This window comes from Alosa alosa, chromosome 24, assembly GCF_017589495.1.
Source record: "Alosa alosa isolate M-15738 ecotype Scorff River chromosome 24, AALO_Geno_1.1, whole genome shotgun sequence".
Lineage (NCBI taxonomy): Eukaryota > Metazoa > Chordata > Actinopteri > Clupeiformes > Clupeidae > Alosa > Alosa alosa.
This window is the reverse complement of record NC_063212.1, coordinates 746,782-766,606: the sequence shown is the minus strand read 5'-3', so window position 1 is coordinate 766,606 and position 19,825 is coordinate 746,782. Positions and strand designations below refer to the sequence as shown.

At 44.0% G+C, this 19,825-nt stretch overlaps 1 protein-coding gene and 1 pseudogene across 1 annotated transcript; one reads left to right on the top strand and one right to left on the bottom strand.

Annotated features, from left to right (window-relative positions):
- Window positions 1-603: 603 nt before the first annotated feature.
- Window positions 604-14,340, bottom strand: ctc1 (CTS telomere maintenance complex component 1). Its single transcript, XM_048236730.1, has 22 exons — window positions 14,010-14,340; window positions 13,592-13,743; window positions 13,010-13,229; window positions 12,685-12,905; window positions 12,138-12,270; window positions 11,250-11,636; window positions 10,252-10,604; window positions 9,451-9,598; window positions 8,958-9,297; window positions 7,514-7,628; window positions 5,625-6,309; window positions 5,284-5,373; window positions 4,489-4,617; window positions 4,220-4,275; window positions 4,013-4,119; window positions 3,746-3,911; window positions 3,533-3,607; window positions 3,244-3,409; window positions 2,317-2,381; window positions 1,692-1,848; window positions 1,131-1,245; window positions 604-880 (listed from the first exon to the last, which is right to left on the bottom strand). Exons 1-22 carry the CDS (start codon window positions 14,049-14,051, stop codon window positions 768-770), a joined length of 4,035 nt encoding a protein of 1,344 aa, XP_048092687.1. The 5' UTR covers window positions 14,052-14,340; the 3' UTR covers window positions 604-767.
- A 780-nt stretch (window positions 14,341-15,120) lies between these two features.
- Window positions 15,121-17,523, top strand: LOC125289179 (annotated as a pseudogene).
- The last annotated feature ends 2,302 nt before the right edge of the window (window positions 17,524-19,825 follow it).

The window sequence follows — 19,825 nt, the reverse complement described above, 5'->3', positions numbered from 1 at the left end:
CATTTTTTTTTTCTTTCTGGTTTGAGGAGACAGGAAAAGGTATGTGGCACGGGATGAAGGTCGGAGTTCAGCTTTATCTGCCCTGGCCTCAGGCTTCAAAATAATCCATGCAGTGCTGTTTATTGCACCTTTTCACCAAGAGCCTTTGTGATGAAAGGTGAGACAACTGACAGTAGACATCACCAGCAAGCAGCCTAAGGGGGGAGGGGTCATGCAATTCAGCCCACAAATGAGATGATGAGAGATGGAAGGCGGCTACCTGTGTTACCTTCACCTTCATCCGTCTCTATTGTAAACTGCAGTGTTTCAGAAGAGGAGGAGGAGGCTGCGGCCCTCATCACTGCACTGCACTCCATGGCAGGATGAGATAAAAAGCTTCAGGCCATGGAGCAGCACGCTGCCAAGGAGTCAAGTCAGGTCAACAGCAGAGGTGAAGATACACACACATGCAGGCAGACAGACACACACACACAGAGTAGTAGCTAGCTGCTGTGCTGACTGTTGGGTTGAGATGTGGTTGCTCCCTTGATAAACTCACAACACAATAGAAACAACGGGTCTTCAATGTTAGGAAAGATATTTTTAATTGCAAATATTGCACTTATGAACAAGACCTTTTTACACTTATTGACACCCCTCCGCCTCCTAAAGTCATGAACTGCTGAATTTAACATTCAAATAAACTTTGTACAAGCCATACTAGAACAAACAAGATATGCAATATAAACAAGAAAAAACAAAATCACACACACACACACACACACACCTCAGAGTGTGTGCGGCAGTGGCGAGGTGTGTGTGCAGGTCAGCTGAAGTGGGGAGGGGAATTTAGACAGGAACTCTCTCTCTCCTCGCTTCATCCTCCTCATCTGGGGCGCCTCTGCACACCAAACACCAAACACACCAAACCCCATCAGTGTGTAAACACTCACACACGTCCAACTAGATCACTTGCATAAAGAGTAGTGTGAGTGTGTGTGTGTACGTGTGTGTGTGTTTGTGTGTGTGTGTCTGTTTGTATCCGTGTGGGCATGAGTGTGTGGGTTCTCATGTGAATGTGGAAATGTGCTAGTGTTTGAGTGTGTGTGTGTACATAGTTGTGTATGTGTGTAACAGTGTGTGTGCTTTACCTTGCTTCTGAGCACGTAGCTGGCAGGTGACGTTGAGCTCCCGACAAACGCTGCTACTGGAACACAACATACACAGGTACCGCACGAGAGGGTCCTCCGCATTCATATCACTGACCTACACACACACACACACACAGATTATTAGTGTTCAGAGTGCTTAATCAGAGACAAGAAGTAGATACTGTGGACAGCTTTACATCATGCTTTTACATGCACTTTTTCTTGCTGCATATGTTAGCAGTAAACTACATCACTGTAGTGTTTACCATGTCATATACAATAGTCCAGCTGTTGATGAGTTCACAGTGTACATTAAGCAGATACACAGATCCTTATGACAGGTGTCTCCACGCACCTATTGTCTATCATTACATCAAATCCACGAGAATACTGCTTTACTGAACACACACACACACACACACACACACACACACACACACACACACACACACAGCATTATTAATTTATTATTACATTAGTCTGGCTCTTAATGTGTTCAGAGTGCGAAATCTAAGAACCTGCTGATTACACGCCATAATGCAGCAGTAGTGTAGTGCTCACCATGTCCCAGCCTCGGGCATACACACGAACAAGACCTCGGACCCGCACACGCCACTGAAGTCCCTCCCACTCAGTTGCTCCTAGCAACAGCAGGGTAGGAACCATCTCAGAGAGGAACCAAACGTGAGCCTCACCAGTGCCGTCCTCTGCAGCCACTCTACCGACACACACACAAATACACAGACACGTTCAGATGGTCACACGCACACGCACACGAAACACACACACACACACACACACCAGTTACCAATGTCTGATTCAATTCAAATCAATTAAAGCTGCAGTTGGCAAGTCTGACAGATTGAGGGGACAAAATGTTGAGCACCACCGAGCACCCTCTCATCGAGTTTGTGCTCATCTGTGCGCATCAGACTACACCAGACTGTGATTGACAGTCAGATCTCACACAGCCCTGCTCTGATTGGACCAGAAGAACCGGGAGCTGTGGATTTTTGCAAAACAAATAACAGGCTCTAGGTGGAGGTAGAAGTGCAGGTTTTTTTTTATTTTAAAACTGGCTGATTTATGTTGTTCTGTCTGAGCTTTAATTGTGGAGGTAATGTCCATCTCATGAGTAAGTCCTAACTGTTTAGAAGTACCATTAAGCAGACACAAGAGCACTCACTTGGCCTCGGCCTGGAACACTGCACTGCTGGAGTCACATGAGGGGAATGTCCGGCTGCATCCACTCTGTGATGGAGAATGGAAAAGAAAGGTCAAAATATAAACACCAAACTGACCATTCCATGTTTTTGTTTTTCTGTAAAAGTACTACAGATACTCATCTATCTGTTAATGACGGGAACGTCTATCTATCTGTGTGTATTTCCATTTTTTCCAACCGATTTCAAAAGACTTGATCTCAAATTTGGCAGGTGTCTTGCTGCGACCACCAGTGAGTGCGGTGCCAAGTTTGATGTTAAAAGAAGCACACATTGGCTTTTGTTGATTTTGCCACTCTAGCCACTCCCCCTCTCACACGGCGCAGCACTGAATCAGTGCACACGGGTAGAAGTCCATAGAAGGGAGTGCGGTGTCCAGCAGCCTGGGCTAAGATGTTTGGATGATTATCAGGTCTGACCTCAACAATGTAAAGACTGCTTCTGAATGCGGTTTGCTGCTTGTATAAAATTATTCCTCAGATTTTGCAACGACACGCCAACCCACAGGGGTATGCACGGGCTTGATCTGTAGAAAATCTCAAATGCAGTAATGTTTAAATTCTGCTTATTGCACACTTTTTATAACCTGACTATTGAATTCTTTGCTGGAATGATGTTTTCTCTACTGTAATCCTATTTTTAAAGCAGGCTTACCTGCGAGATTGCAATTGGGCTACGGGTTTTCTACAGGAATAGCATGTTTTGAACGGGCACTGCACAAGTGTATGTAAATACACTACAGTACTATGGCAAATTTACATGCTTTTTTGGCTTTGACTAAAATAAGACCAAATAAGACTAAAATAGACTAATATACACTACAATAAAACTAAATTAGAACAAACAGACTCAAATAAGACTTAAATAGACTTTCCAGCCCACACACACACCTGTTTGTAAATGCTCCCACACAGAGAGCAAGTCCACTGCATCTTAAGGTGTAACACGCAGGTCACGTGCACTTTGAGCCGACCCAGCATGCAACGCTGCCTCTCTTCAGGGCGCACCCACTCCCCCAGGAGCATCATGGGAGGGGGCAGGCAGTGCCGCGCTGAGCTGGAGACAAAAACAGAAGAAACAATTAAAGATGGAAAAGAACTCTCTATTGATGTAGCTATCAATGGATCTTCCCCAATCAAAAGGAATGGAGGGAGCAAGAGAGGATCTAGACAAACTCACTCTGAATCTGCTGACCCCAGACCAGTGACCGTCACACAACTAACAGGCAGAAAGCGGCAGTAAACGTTACCCTTCCTGGAACATGCAAACACAAACACACACACATGCGCGCACACACACACACATACTTTAGACACAACTAGCCAGTAAATGTGGTGTAAAGCCATGGAATAGCCCACGAAATGGTGAGAAATTGACATGTGCAATGGGCACCTGGACACTGAGCGGTGGAAGGAGTGGAGCACCACGGTTGCCCCAGAGATCAGGCCGGGGATGAAGGGATTGTGGGATAGGTCCAGATAGACCTGGATACTCTGACCTGATGCTTCTGCATCTTCTACTGTCAGCCGAAACCTGAGGTCTGTCTCTACACATACATCTGCACACACACACACACACAGTAAGTCATTAGATCTCTCACATACACAAACTGGACCTAGTCATTAAGGGCATTATGTATCACAAGATAAAGATTTCTACCTTTATCCTTGATCAGTGATGGGATGACGGGGGCCTTTCCCTGTTCTTCCGCCAGCATGATTCGCTGAGATATAATGCCATAAAAGGACACAATATCTGGACAGGAACTGGAGAGAGTATGCAATTACTTGAAAGTATCAACAGTGTCACATAACGGTCGGTTTATGAACAGCCAAATATTTCGGAGAATGTGGGTGAATGTCTTACCTGTTTTGTAGCACCTGAGATATAGTTTTAATGTTTTGTGCTTGTGATGGACTAATCTAAAGGAGTGAGTAAGCAGACACACACACACACACACACAGCAAGGTTACAAACCCACATTTCAAAGTTATCTACGATATTTAACTAACATGACACATTCCATCATTGATTTTTCTTCAATGACACAGTATCTGTGTGTGTGCTGTGTCTTCTTATCTCACTGCATTCAGACCAGATCTGTTTGGATGTGTGTGTGTGTGTGTGTGTGTCACCTGTGTGGTCAGTGGAGAGATGGCCAGTGTGTGGACGCGCCAGCGAGGCTGGACCACGAGAGAGGGGTTGCCGTGGCTTTTCACTCCCCCCTTGAACCTTTCAGTCTTCACACTGAACACAGCAACATCCTGAGCGAGAGAGGGGACGCAGCCAGGAGAAAGAGAAAAAGAAGAAAGAAGAGATAGGAGGAGAACAGAGGAGGACAGGAAGGGCATTTGTGTCTAATTAGTGAGGACACAGAATAGATGGACACAATATTTTACCTTGTTCCCTGATGTTAACATAGAAGGCAACTTTGGTCTGTCAAAAATATATCCACATGCCTATTTGCAACCCTATAATTAGACTGGGGAATGAAATGGCCAATTTTAGCAGATATCTAGCACCCCCTCATGGTCATCTTGCACCCACATGGATAATTTGGTAAGGTCAAATGTGGAAAAAGCGGTAAGGTCAAATGTGGAGGGGGCGGTGGTCAGAGAGATGATTTGCCCCACAGTTTGTCTTTGTACAGATTGCCTGTTTTTTAGTGATCATTTCAAAGTCCAAGATCTGCATATGAAGGAAACAGCCATGTTTGTGGTTCTGGTTTGTGGCCGTGCACCCAATGTAAACGCTTTTTTCATTCTACCGTACATCATCTTTAAAGCAACAGGCAGCCAATAAGATTAGGCCAAAAAGGATTTGTACCCATTTCTGATCAGTTTATGACTGTTGGTGTTGTGTATATTATGGGTATGTACATCAACTTAGCAAGTGTGTGTGTGTGTGTGTGTGTTTGTGTGTGTGTGTACCTCTGTGTGTAGGGCGACGAGTCGATACACAGACCCAGGATGCAACAGAGGAAACCATCTGACAGCAGAGCTGATGAACTGCAAATCAAGCTGAAAGAAAGAGAGAGAGAGAGAGGGATGGAAAGAAGACCATGGAAAGGAGATAAATCAGAGTTAAGAAAAAATACTTACCAAGTTTATATTGCACAACAAGGGCACAACGCTTGAAATGAAATGTCCATGAGCTAAAACATGCCGTAAAGAGAGAACAAGAAGGAGAAATGGCTAGAGATTAAAGAGAGGGAAGAGGGAAGAGAGGAGTAAAAGAGATGTCTGATGGGAGGGGCGACAGGCCTCCGTACCTGTGTGTGTGGCGTCTCGTACTCTCTCTCCTGCAGCGGGCTGTTTCTGGGGTCGCTCTCCCACCCCTGTGCTCTTCCCAAACACGTCACCGTGGCGACAAAACTCAGCGACAGGCCCGGCGTCGCCCCTGACGACAGCTGTTGGTTGCGCAGCGCCACACCCTGTTTGGTCTCCACACACACGGTGAGTGACACACAGGGGTCAGACGTCGGCCCTGCCTCCCTTCCCATTAGCCCTGGCTCTGTAGCGGCCGTGGAGTTGACCTGAGCACCCGTCTTCTGTCTCTTGCTGTCACCTCCTCCACTCTTCTCTGCCTGTTCCATTCCGTCTCTCCCTGAGCTGCATTCTTCCTCCTCTTCTTCTCTCATCCTCTTTCCGCTTCTCTTCCCTCCCTCCGCTGTGTCTTTCTCTCTCGCTCCACCCCTGCTGTCCTCCGAGGCCCTTTCCTTGATTGGATTCTTCTTTTCTCCCTCGCTTGTCCCACATCCAGGCTGAGATGGACCCTCCTCTGCGGTCATTTCCTCTCTCGCTCCCTCACTTTCTCTTCTCCCAGGCTCTGACCTCCGCTCCTCATTTGTCGCTTTCTCTCTCATTGGTTGGTTCTCTCGCTCCTGTAACAGGAGGCTCATGGCAGTAGAGGGACTGAGGATGTGCAGGTCGCTCACACACACCTGCACATACACCCTGACAGAAGATACACACAACCATTTCTCAGCGTGGAGGCTTCAGTTTATTGAAAAAGCATATGTCACCAAACATACACATCTTCTCAGAGCACTACAGTGTATGTTCAACACTATGCCAGGACTCAAGATTCACACATGACGAAGAAACATTAGCCAGGTTAAAGCTATCCTGTGTGAAAATGTCACCAAGCGGTGAGATAGCAGATTGCAACCAACTCAACACTTCTCTCTCACTTTGGCTTCCCCGCTCTGTGTAGATATAAGGGACTCAGACTAAGCTTGTGAGAATTCCTCGATTTGTTGGTCATTGTAACACTAAACAACACATATTTATGAATGCTATATTACATGTTTGGTAATAAAAACACATAAGAATTACACAATGCAGTGTGAGTCAGTGGCAGATCCAGAAAGTGTCTGATAGTGGGCCTGGGTTCAATCTAGGTGGGCCAGAGAAGCTAACCACCGCCTCACCACATGGGATTATTCAGTGCTCATGGTGATTGGACTTAGCACTTCTGTTCAAAGCGACTTACAGAATATGAACATTATAATACTTAAAATGAACAGTTTTAAAAAGTTGATAAGCAAAATAGTAATAATAACAATAATATCAACGCCATGTTAAATATGAATAATCAAAATAAACAAAAGCCATACATATATAAAGCATAACTCTAAGGGCTATATTTTAGCGATCTAAAAAATGCCTGGTCAGGGGTGCAATACTATCGTTAGGCTGCAAATGTTGCAAAATTATGCAGATGCAAATGCAATGTGTCTATGTGTGTCTGTGTTAACTGTGAAATATAATGTGTTATGTGTATTTTTTGTGTGTATTTCCTATGAAAAAACCTATGGACTTTTATTGTGTTGGAACTGGATGTTGATGTTGTGTGGTTCATGAGTGAGTGTACGGTGCATTTGACGGTGGTCATTAAAAAGTTTGAGAACTTTACACTGTGTTTTATCTCTGAATAACATATGGAGAAAAACAAGCGGGTCTGAATGCCATTGGACACGGAAAGAGAATTATCTGCCCATTATTGCATCATGACTAATAACAGAATTCAATGACAAGGGGTTACAATCGAAAACATAGCCTAAAATATCAATAAATATCCAGCTGTCAGTCTGGGTAGGCCTGGTCGCCACCAGGCTCACCCATTGCTCCGCGACTGGTGTGAGTGTTTACTGTATACCTGCAGTGCTTGTTAGTGATATACTTCTCCTCCTTTAGGTGCTTCCAAGATGGAAAATTAGACTTCAGGAATCTCTCAGCTACTAGAGTACAGCGCCGGATACACACCAAACAACCTGTAAATCACACACACAGTGTACTTTGCATATGCATGCTGTATACTTCAGGGCCCGTGTTCACAAAGAATTTTAAGGCTAAAAGTAGCTCCTAACTGGCGAATTTAGGAGAAACTCCTAAAATAATGGGCGTGTCACTCTTTTTTTTTTGACCAAGAGTAATTCACAAAGCACTTTTAGCACCTAAGTCTGGGACAGCTTAAAGGGACACCAGGCAACGTTTTCGTGTTAATTAATCATCTTCGTAAGTCGCTATATGGTTAAATGACTCATTACGGGGTGAATGAAGGCTCTCTCGCCCGCCCCTACTGCCTGTAGGAAGAATATCCCACTTGCAAGTTCGGTGTATCCTACCTGCCAACCGAAGCAGGATCAGTTTACAGCACAGAGGCAGGCTAACGGCAGCTAGAGATTGTTGCAAACATGTGTATAATGGCTGAGCCGTGAAGAAGCAGCGAAAACCCTTGACGGAAGATGCAAAGAAAAGGAAAAGAGCTTCAGACCAAGCGAAGGGGGAGTTTCTTAGAGAAAAAGCATCAGGCTTGCCTGGTGTCCCTTTAAAAGAAGTCGAGAGGACTCCTAAGTCACCAAGACCTATTCACAAACTGCTTTTTGTTCACATCGCAATGTTTTGACATGCACATACGCTACAGAAGCTTCCAATCGCGAGGGAACAATTGTGCATTATAGGCATTACTAAGGGATGCAATAATGGCACCAACAACAACCAAAACTACTCAACATGTAACATTTCATTGAGAATCAACAGATTCTCATCAACACCGGTGACAGATTAATTTAAAAAAGTTGCAAAGATACTGCATCGACCCATATGTTTCATTAGGCTATTTGTTTTGCCTTACTCTTTATTCATTTAGGCTATTTATTCAGTTATTCATCATCTTCCGTCCTTCGCACTACTTGTGTAGCGCACGCATTCTCAGACCTGTCACCTGTCACTCATCATCGTAAGGGAGGTGTTAGGAATCATTCCCGAGTTACAATCATCAGCCAATCAAGGTGGTCACTTCAGTCAAGCTTGTGCATGAGTAATGATGTCATCCATAGCAACGAAGACTCACTCTTAGCTTAGGAGTTGTCATTTTTCCTTACTGTGAATACGGGCCCAAATAAAGCAAGCGAGAGTGTGACAGTGTGTATGAGTTGTTTATTAACACTTCAGGTTGAAACAATACCTTGAGTGTTTGTTTGTGTATGTGTGTGTCTGAGTGTGTGCGCACATCTGTGTGTGTGTGTGTGTGTGTGTGTGTGTGTGTGTGTGTGTGTGTGTATTTGTGTGAGTATGTGTGTGTGTGTTTTGAATGTTACCTAGCCATGCCGTGTTGTCTGCTGGCCGTTGGCTGCCCGCCTCAGCCGTGGACTCCACCAGCACACAGTCCAGGGCCCCGGTCCGGTCACGCAGCTGGAGGGTGGCCGCACTCGGACTGCTCTCCAGCATCCCCATCAGCAGAGCCAGCTTGGGCTGCTCCTGCACAGACCAGGTCCTGAAGGACCAGCTGAGGAGCGGGTTCAGCTCAGCACGGGTCAGAGCCACCGCGGACGCGGGCAGGAGACTGGAGAGGGATAGGGATGACCAGCACTCCTCGGTCAGCCATTCACACAGCTTTGAGATGGAGGGCACTTCACAGCCCACACCACACACTCTATACTAGAGAGAGAGAGGGAGAATGAGAATCTGATCATTCATGTATCATTATGGAATGAGAGTGTGTTTTCCAATGTCCCATATGCAGAAAGGGTGTGTGTGTGTGTGTGTGTGTGTGTGTGTGTGTGTGTGTGTGTGTGTGTGTGTGTGTGCTACCTCACTCAGTGGACAGAGGTGTGGCTCCTTCAGCATTTCTCTGTAGATGTCACGTGGCTTCCGGTCCTGCTCACACACACACACACATTCCAGGAGCCGAGAGGCAACAACACACACGCGTGCCTCACACACCCAGCGAGGGCACAGCCTGGTAGAGAAGGAGAATGACAGGCTCTTAGGATAGGAACACATTCTAATCTGACCTCTAACACACTGTTTGGATTCAGCCAAATGCTTGTCATGGTCCTTCAGCTGTCCGGTCAGTGTGTGCTCTGTGTGCTCTGGTGTGAGGAAGAGGGAGGGAGGGCTATCATTTGATCCTGACCTCAAATATCAACAACATTTTGCTGAATACCAAATTATATTCAATAACCAACAATCTAGTGTAATTGACACCACACCCCAGCATACTACCACAGAGGTGCAGGTAAACACTCGCATACAAACTGGCAGCATCAAATATAAACATGTCTCTCAGAACTGTCAAATATTTGACTGTCCGTAAAGTTATGTAATTATTTGCAGAGGTAGGTAAACAGTAAGGTTACAGCAAAAAGGGAAATATATCAGAAACACAATAAATTTTTTCTTGTGAATGTGTATACTGCAATCACTATAGTTGCCTATCCTCTGCACACATTATGTAATTTTATGAAGTGTGCATTTGCTAAAGTATGTGCATATACCACATGTCGTAACTACATTGATGAATAGAGCATTTACATTTTTGTGATGCAAACAATAGTTGATTATCCATGCACAGCCTTACAGACAGACACACACACACACACACACACACACCTCTGCTGCAGTGCAGTTGAGTAGTAGTGAAGCCAAAGGTATTCAGACACGCCCAGGTTTCTCTCCAATAGGAAGCGAGGCAGAGCATCATGTGACGAGGAAGGGGCAGAACTGTCTGGCGCCACAAGGCTAAAGGCAGTCACCCGCACACTGGTACGCAGGCAGGCACAGAGCATTGTGGGCAAGCAGTGTGGTGAGGGCCGGAAGAGGAAGTGGACATGCTGAAGTTCCACCTCTGCACCTGGACGCAGGCCACTGTTCCAACGCAGCGGCTGGTAGGCCAGGCAGAGACCCACCTTTCCGTCAATCACGTATAGTCCGGCCTCCTGGTCGGTCACAGCTGTGATTACGCCCTAATATAGAGAGAGAGAGAGAGAGAGAGAGAGAGAGAGAGAGAGAGAGAGAGAGAGAGAGAGAGAGAGAGAGCATTTAGAATTACAATTCTGTATGCTATATAGGCCCAGATAGTTGACAAAATACAGCCACCAAAGAGATTATATAAAAAAATATCAATTCATTAACAAGCATATTTCATGTAAATACTGAAGCAAGCTAGTTAAAACACTCAGGCCTGTATCCCTGTGGCAGCAGAGGCATCAGAAAAACTGACGTGTAGATTCTATGTATGTATGACAGGCCAAGATTACAGTACTTTTTTCCCTGACAAGAAAACCCTGATTTTCCATGACCTACTATATAATGAATGGCACATTGAAATTACTTCACCGACCAAAGATTTCAAGTAAACTTTAATTTCAATTGTAAACATGTTTACAAAGAGATCGAAATTACGTTTCTCACTATGTATTAGTACATTTTAAACAAAACTCCCTGATAATCCCTGACTTTCCCCCAGACACGATCAAATTCCCTGACTTTCTATGTCTAGACTTTATCAAAATCCCAGGGTATTCCAGAAATGCCATGACCCGTGGGAACTCTGATAAAACCAAGTGGATAAATCTCCTTTCCCTGTCCTTCCTCTGTGTGCCTCTCACCTTGTAGCTGATGATTTTGGAGTGTTTGATTTTCACGGCACAGGCTGCGTGAGTAGCAGAAGACGCACCACTGGCGCACTCTTCCCTCTGTGCTGCGTTTGTCTCCACATCTGCACATGACGCCTGCGCGTCTGTGTGGGCTGTCTGGATGTCTGTGCAGGACTCCTGCGGACTGTGCGGAACACTTTGATCCGTCTCCACTTCGTCTACCAAAGCTGTGGTCCCAGGCTGCTGATCTGGGAGAGCGGGAGCCAGGAGGCGGGACTGTGGCGTGACGGACAGGACCCTCTGGCCCACCCAACCTCGAAGAGAGCACACGCGTAGCGCCCGCACACACACTCGGCGGCCCACACACACACACGAGCGCCAGAACACGTACCTGGAGTCCTGGGGAGGGGGAACACATCAGGATGGTCATCACTAGGACGCAAACACAAGCAAAGCAAAACACAGCAGAAAAATCCCAAAAGTCTTAAAAGCAATAGTGTTGTTCGCAGTGATGGTTTAGTTCTTTCTATTTTATATATATATCTACTCATCACAGGCACACCTACACACAAAAGATAACTTAAAGTCAAGTTCAAGTTCAATGAAATATTCCTTTCTCTTTATTTATGTTAGGGCTGTGCAATAAATCCAAATGGAATTTTAATGCCTTCCAAAGATTATGATATCTAACATAACCAAGATACAAATTATTATTTTGCCATATTGACAAATAATCCTGATTATGATTTTTGCCATAATTGAGCAGCCCTTTTATCAATCAATGAATCTTTTTATCTATCTATTTATCTATCTATCTATCTATCTATCTATCTATCTATCCATCCATCCATCCATCCATCCATCCATCCATCACACATCCATAAACCTTTATTGACTTACCATGACCAGTATGGGCACAGTGTAATCCCTCTCTCTCAGACTGAAACTGAAGAAACGCTTCCCTGCGATGACCAAAAGAGGGCTCACTGCACACACCTCCCCATTCACACACAAGAGCTCCTTCCCTGGTCGCCTAGGACAAACGCACCCAGAGAACAGAGAAGGATGATGTGGGGAGGAAAGCAATTCCCAAACAAAGCGTTTTAAGCGAGGATGAAGAAAGACATTATAGAGTCAGGATGGTGAGAGAGAAGATCAGTCTGATGAAGACTGGAGATTTCAGGAGTACAGAGGAGTCTGAAGGGACTGGGAAAAGGCAGGACAGGACAGACAGACACCTTATTTGCACATCTGCATAACATCTTTTCATTTTGGCATATGTTCACATATTTTTCTGTTTGCCTTGAGGTTTCCTAGAATGTTTGTGAGCAGTGAACAGTCTGGGAAGGTAGTTAATAATAATAATAATAATAATAATAATAATAATAATAATAATAATAATGGAGATTCTCTTCCCATCATCCATTGCCTGTTCCTCATAACTCACTTCTCTCTCATCCGTCTGACAGCTTCCTTGACCCCCAGCGATTCTGGAAGTGACCCTCCGGGATCAAAAGTGACTGCATCAGGTGTGAGATGGATAGGAGAGGCAATCAGTTCCAGGTAACCTGCCTCCTGGCCTACCTTTCCTGGTGTATTTATGGGAATGAAGTTCCAAGAAGGAAACAGCATGGGTTGGTTGATCCACAAGGGGTCTGGGTACAGCAACTGGGGACAGACGGAGCAGGGGGTTGAATACTGTGTAAACCTAATAATGTGTGTGTGTGTGTGTGTGAGAGAGAGAGAGAGAGAGAGAGAGAGAGAGAGCTCACCTCACAGTGCACACTCCCGCTGGAGTCAGACACCCTCCAGCCCTCCATCCCTGTACTCAGGCAGCCAATAAGCAGCAGGTTGGCACGGGGGAGGGCTCTGTGACTGGGCAGAGCCTGCTCTGTCTCCCGGATCAGTTCTCTGTGCTGACTAGTGCTCATAGCGAGACTGCTGAAGCAAGGGGACCGCTGCCTGGAGAAGAGCTCCGACACACAAACACACCTGCAGAATATGCACAGAAATACAACTGAACTGAACATGTACAGTAAAACACATATTTAATCAGTGTACAATGTACATACACACACACTGTGTTTATTTGTGTGTAAACTGATTTAATTAAAGGTAAACAATTGGCTCTCATGTAGACTGCATCACACTTTACAGTATGTTGCGACGCAGGAACTGATATTTAACTGATCATGTAATGTGTACCGGAACTTTTGTAGTCATTATAACAGTGCTTTTTCTCGTCGGAGAAGCTGATGAATGCCCACGAATGCTAGCCCTGGCAGCAAATTTAATTTGCTGCCGCTAGGGGCGCGTCTAGATTTCTAGGCTACACGTATGCAATAACAACCTACCTGAAGCTAAGGGGAAGTGAATCGACCGAAAAGCAGCCCTGCAGGCGCGATACAACTGCGAGGGCCACTTCATCAACAACCATCCCTTCGCTGAGCACCGGGAGAAGCCTGTCCCTTACACTACAGAACAGCTCGCTCAGCCAGGTCTGCTCCTGAAAAGAAGAGCATTAATCGCATGCATTAGAGGGAACGATTCACTATGACAATAAAATGTAGATAGTAAATGTTACAGGTGTTTAGTGTCGTTTTAACGCATAACGCCTAAATCGGCCTTGGAAGACAGTACGGTAGGCATTGTGTGAACTTTCTGGAGACTGATCCATAAAGTTAAATCAATATTCAGTCCCTTGCAATATTACTGCAGGATAAGGAGACATTTAATTGCATTTTAATGGCAAGATCCTGGACCCACACGTACCACTCGACTCTTCTCTGAGAAATGCCTCAGAAATATATCCATCCCTTTTCCCAAGAAAACAGCATTATTATTCAGCCATCGCAGCGAATGCACTAGCGACCTAGCTAACTTTTGAATTTGAAGGCATTGGTTAGCCTAGTGTTGACATGTGTTGCATGTAACTTGTAGACAGCGTACATTTAAACATAACAACACATTTCCTTAGCAGTTATGTTCTGCGTCGCACAATAGAATAAAAGAACACAACCCTGCTGTTATCTGAGAAATCCTGGAGAAATCCAGCTATGTTTCCCTCGCGCTAAATTCTCTCGCAACTCTTCATAACATCCGCTCACGTGACTTCTAATCTTCCGACCCAGTTGATACAAATTATTGTGAAACAAATGTGCATGGACGTGGTTCTACACTAGTCATTTTGTATCCTGTGCTGGTCATGTGCATTGGATAATTGTATTATCTATTTAATATGGATAATTATAACGTAAATGAATGGTTTCCCTTTGTTCCCCTTTGATAAATGAAGTTCGTTTTGCAATGATACAATAGCACCTCACCAAAAGCAAACCATTATAATAACTAAGTTATATCAATTGGTACAACTTCAGTGAATGTGTGTATACATTATCTTAAGTAACACAAAGAGGAGCAGCCTAATTTCAAATTCATCCTGGGTTTTGGGCATTCTCATATGAAGACAATCTGTCTTTGAATTAACGCGTTTCTTTCTCAAAGCATGCAGAGGGGCATCCTTTGTTTAATAGTGGCCATGATGTTGTCAGTGGTGAATGCAGTTCATGTCTAGATTTTAATCGTTCATTCAAGGTTATTTTCGATACCGGTGTGTCTGGGGAAACTGTCAAATAACATTCAGATGCCACTGAGAGTTTTCAATGATGTGTGTAGGGCAGTCTATTTAGGGTGAAGCCCATTGGAATATAACCATTTTCACAGTGGGTTACTTCAGAATCATTACACAAAGAACGACAACATTGCTCATATGTGGTGACCAATCAAGCCCTTGTGTTCAGAGCCGATGGCTGACGATTGGGATTTGAATCAATACAGACTGGTAAGGTAACCAACCAGTGCGAGCGGGGGCAGGGTCTGCAAGGCGTGTGCTAAAGGCGGGTCCGCGGCGCGCGCCTGACAACATAAACAGTACGTGAAGTAGAGGAGAAGAAACGAGTTGAAGTCTATTAACGTTAACGTTACATCGTTTGGCCTGGAAAGGTAGGTTCGTTACTAACATGCACAAAATAATGGGAATAATGTTTTGTGTAATTTCTGTATTTTATCAATCGAATGTATAAGTGAGATGAATTTACTATGGGAAGTTAACTGACTGAATAGCTCATGTTGACGTGAACATTACGTTAGGTTAGCTTCTACCATTGTGTCAAGGCGTTAAGCTAAAAATATAGCTGACGTTGGCGACTATTGGTCCTTGGAAAGTTAGACTTCGAAAGGAAGTTAAATCATGAGTTTTCTTTTGGGTCATTCTAGTCCTTCCATAGGTAACGCGACATCACGGATGCTATTTAAACAGAACTAGATGTTGTCGTAGCTAAATTTGTTAGTTAACGTTACCCATCTGTGGGTACAGAGGAAGCTAGCTAACGTTAGCTGCTCTGCTAGGGCGCTAGTTGGCTCGTTCTATGGAATGGGGCTAGGTTGGGATTAGGCGGGAAAGAAAATGGAGGGACCATTGTTCTTCAAGTAGAAGCTAGCTACAGTGAAGGTAGCTACCATTTAGCTAAGGTAACGTGCTAACATGAACTGTAAATGCGTCACTTGGATTAGCGAATCAGTTGTTTTGATAAATCATTACCATTGTATCTCAATTTCATCACCATATATTTCTTGCGAGGATGTCCGAATACATTGAACGTCTGTTTATTTACCATTTTTAGTATGTTTGCTTGTATTAGCTCAGAAAGCTAACGTTAACCGCAATCCCTGTAGTTTCGTGAGTTCAACTGAGGTAACATTAGTAGACTGAATCGCACACATACTAGAAAATCGTTAAACGCAAACACTGGTGCTTCAAACTTTGATGTTTTGTATAGTTATATTTAATTATCTTCATCAGATTTCCAGTCATGGTCAAAGGAGACGTGAATAAGCCCAAGGGCAAGACGTCTGCGTACGCTTACTTTGTGCAGACTTGCAGGGACGAGCATAAGAGAAAAACTCCGGATGTTCCCGTCAACTTCGCCGCGTTCTCCAAGAAATGCTCCGAACGGTGGAGGGTAAGTCGTTGCACCCGGAATTGGATTTGGTCTTAAATGCTGATTGCTCTTATGTTAGATTTAAGTGTATTAAATGTCTCGTTCTCCTTCAGTCATTAACGGCCCCTGATAAGATCAGGATTTGAGGACATGGCGAAGGCAGACAAGGTCCGTTACGACCGGGAGATGACGACTTATGTTCCCCCAAAAGGAATGGGCAAACGGGGCAAGAAGAAGAAGGACCCTAATGCACCCAAACGTCCCCCGTAAGCCTTTACGTTTTTATTTATTTGCTAAACAGATTTGGTCACAAGTATAAATCAGTTCAAAATGGCCACATTGAGATATTACAGACGCTGTGGGAGAGTGGTGTGGTATGTTGCTATGATGTTTTCATGGTTAAAATTCCACTGTCATTTAAGGTATTTTAAGAGTGAATCATAATCATCATGTGAAGTAACCCCTAGATTCTGTTGGTCCACCACAGCTCTGCATTCTTCATCTTCTGCTCAGACCACCGTTCTAATATTAAGGGCGAGAATCCAAGTCTGACCATTGGTGAGATTGCCAAGAAACTGGGTGAGCTGTGGTCCAAGCAGAGTGCCAAGGACCGTGCTCCATATGACCAGAAGGCTGCCAAGCTGAAGGAGAAGTACGAGAAGGTGAGTCAAGAGAGACTTCATTAGTCATGTATATTGAATAGAGTTTTATTTTATTTTTTAACATGCACAAGTCTTCTGGTTAAGTATGTTGATATTGTAACCGGGATGTCTATTTTGCACACACAGGAAATTGCAGCATACCGTGCTAAGACAGGCATGGGTGGCGGAGCCAAGAGGGGTCCTGGCCGACCACAACCAGCTGCTATGGCTGGCAGACAGGCAGAGCCTCAGGATGACGACGACGAGGACGAAGATGATGAGGATGACGATGACGAGGATGATGATGAGGATGATGAGTAGAGCTCTAGTGTGTGTCTGTGGACCTGCGCGCATTTGCCCGTCAATGAATCGATGCGCCCTGAAACAGACAACCTCAGGCTAGGGATGTTTGTGTGTGCGCGTGTGAGTGTGACAAAAAGCCCTGTACTGAGGTCTGAGGTGTTTGTGTTGAGTGTTCATGTGTGTAGCCAGTTTCAGCAATAACACAGGTGAGATGTGGAGGAATCTCCTCAATACTACTTTCTTTTTTTTCCTCCAGTTTTTATTTTTTTACCTGGAATTATTTGTAACAAACATGTAGTATGCAATTTTTTTTATAATAAAATGGTTTTAATTACTTTAAAATTTGCCTGAGAATGAATCATTCCTAGTGTATTAATTACATTCCATTTTTTCTTGATTTACTGGGAACCAATTATATGAGTATTGAAGGCAGAAAAAAGTTAATTTGACTTTGTAAGCCTGTTTTAGGTAATTGAACTCTAGATGCTCGTCTGTTCAAGCCACTGAAACTGCATGGGCTCTTTCAATATACTATTGAGTATTTCAGACATAACATATCTATACAGGGTTCCCACGGGTAATGGAATTTTTAAAAGCCTACTCCAGACATGGAAAGTTGGGATTTGATCACGTTTTGGGCCAAGTCATGGAATATATAGCATATTCAAAATTAAGTTGCCATTGATCAGAAACATTTTCTGAGTAGCCTACTTTTGAGTTAATTTACATGCTTCCTGTAATACTGTGGCTGTTTTTTGTCTGTTCAGCTGTTTTTTCTTAGTCTATTAAAGGTCATGGAAATGTAGCTTTTTAGTCTGGAAAGTCAGGGAAATTCACCATTGACTTAGAGTGGGAACCCTGTCTATGTACTGCATTTCAGTCTACAAAATAACCGCTTGCATAAGTAAATTATCTTAAATCTTCACATCCCTGACCTGAGCCAGGTATACCCATCATCCTTGCCAGTCTTTTGGAATATATCTTTGGAAAAGTAAACCATGGTGACTATACCCACTTAAGCTCTTTTTCAAGACGTTAACCTTGAAGACAGGTTGAAGTTTGTAAATGCAACATTAAACGTGCTTGTGCTACTTGGTTGCCTAAAAATAATGTAATGCATACATATACACTACTCACAGAAAGTCGGGGATATTCGGCTTTCGGGCCAGGTTTGCATTTACGCTGAATGAGGGACCAGTGGGCCTCAGTGCTGTTCTCTGATGAAAATCGATTCACGTTGAGCAGAAATGATGGCCGACAACGATGTTGGAGACGCCAATGAGAGCGCTATTTGTCAGCCACTGTTGTCACCAGACGACCCTTTGGTGGTGGTGGTGGTAGTGTGTGCAGGTCAATACAGAACTGCCCTACACTTTGTGAATGGTACAAAGACAAGCCCACACTTCCTAAATAACATAATTCATCCAGTCATTGTGCCCCTGAACAACACAGGCCTAATTTCATCTTCAGGGACGACAATGCTCCACCTCATCGGGGTCGCATCATTAGACAATGGCTGCTGAAGATGGGTACTTCAAATGGAGTGGACTGCACTTTCTCCAGAACTGAATTCCACAGAAAACCTATGGGATCAGTTGAGTCGCAGTGTTGAGGCTCGTAACTCTACCCCAGAACCTCAATGATCTGAGGGCCGCACATCAAGAAGAGTGGGATGCAATGCCGCAGCAGACAACTCGACTTGTGGACAGCAAGAGACGTCATTGTCAAGCTGTAATTGATGCTCAAGGTCACATGACAAGTTATTGAGACATTGTCATTTTTTTTGTTGTGATATACGCACCACTGTTGTTGGCTTTTGCTTCAACATTGTTCGAGATGAGGAAATCACCATTGCATGCTTCTACTTAAATGCCCTACTTTCATGATATAATACCACTGGAGCTTGAACTTTTTACATTTTCCATAAATTTCACCCGAAAGCCAGATATCCCTAACGTTTTGTGAGTAGTGTATATATGTAAGTAACTACCTATTATGAAACATGTTTTGTTCCACCATACATCATGCAGGATGGGATAAATGCAGAGACTAAATTCCTTGTATACGCAAGTATACTTGGCCTAGAAACCTGATTTACGATTTTACAATTTATGATTCCGAAATGCATTTGAATCTGAAGATGTAGGCCTAACCCTGCACAAACCTAAGCCTACACTAAGGTACATCACATCTAAAAGGAGTGTCCCCATCTGATATGGCTCAGGATTGCCCCCTTGTGGAGAATATAGCATGATAATAACATTAAAATGGGCTTTGTATTAATTTTCTAATCGCATAATCATTACAAGCACTGATGCACTTTGTTTCTCATTGCACATATTTCTGATATTAGGAATGGCATAAAGCTGTTTGGAGATACAGTCAATATTCCTGCAAGAATGAATTGCATAAATGGTAGTTTGGTAGTGGGATTTTGGAGTTACCAATGATCTTAGTCATTACTCAAGAAGAAACAAGAAGAGTGGAAGAGTTCCCTACTTATGGGACATCAGGTGAAGTCAATTGTAAGACTCATTAACACACATGATCAAATGTCCTTGTTCTGTCAAAATGGAAACAATATTCCCGCAAACAGCCAGTTTTATTACAAGCTCAAAGAATGAAACTGAAAAAAATGTTCATG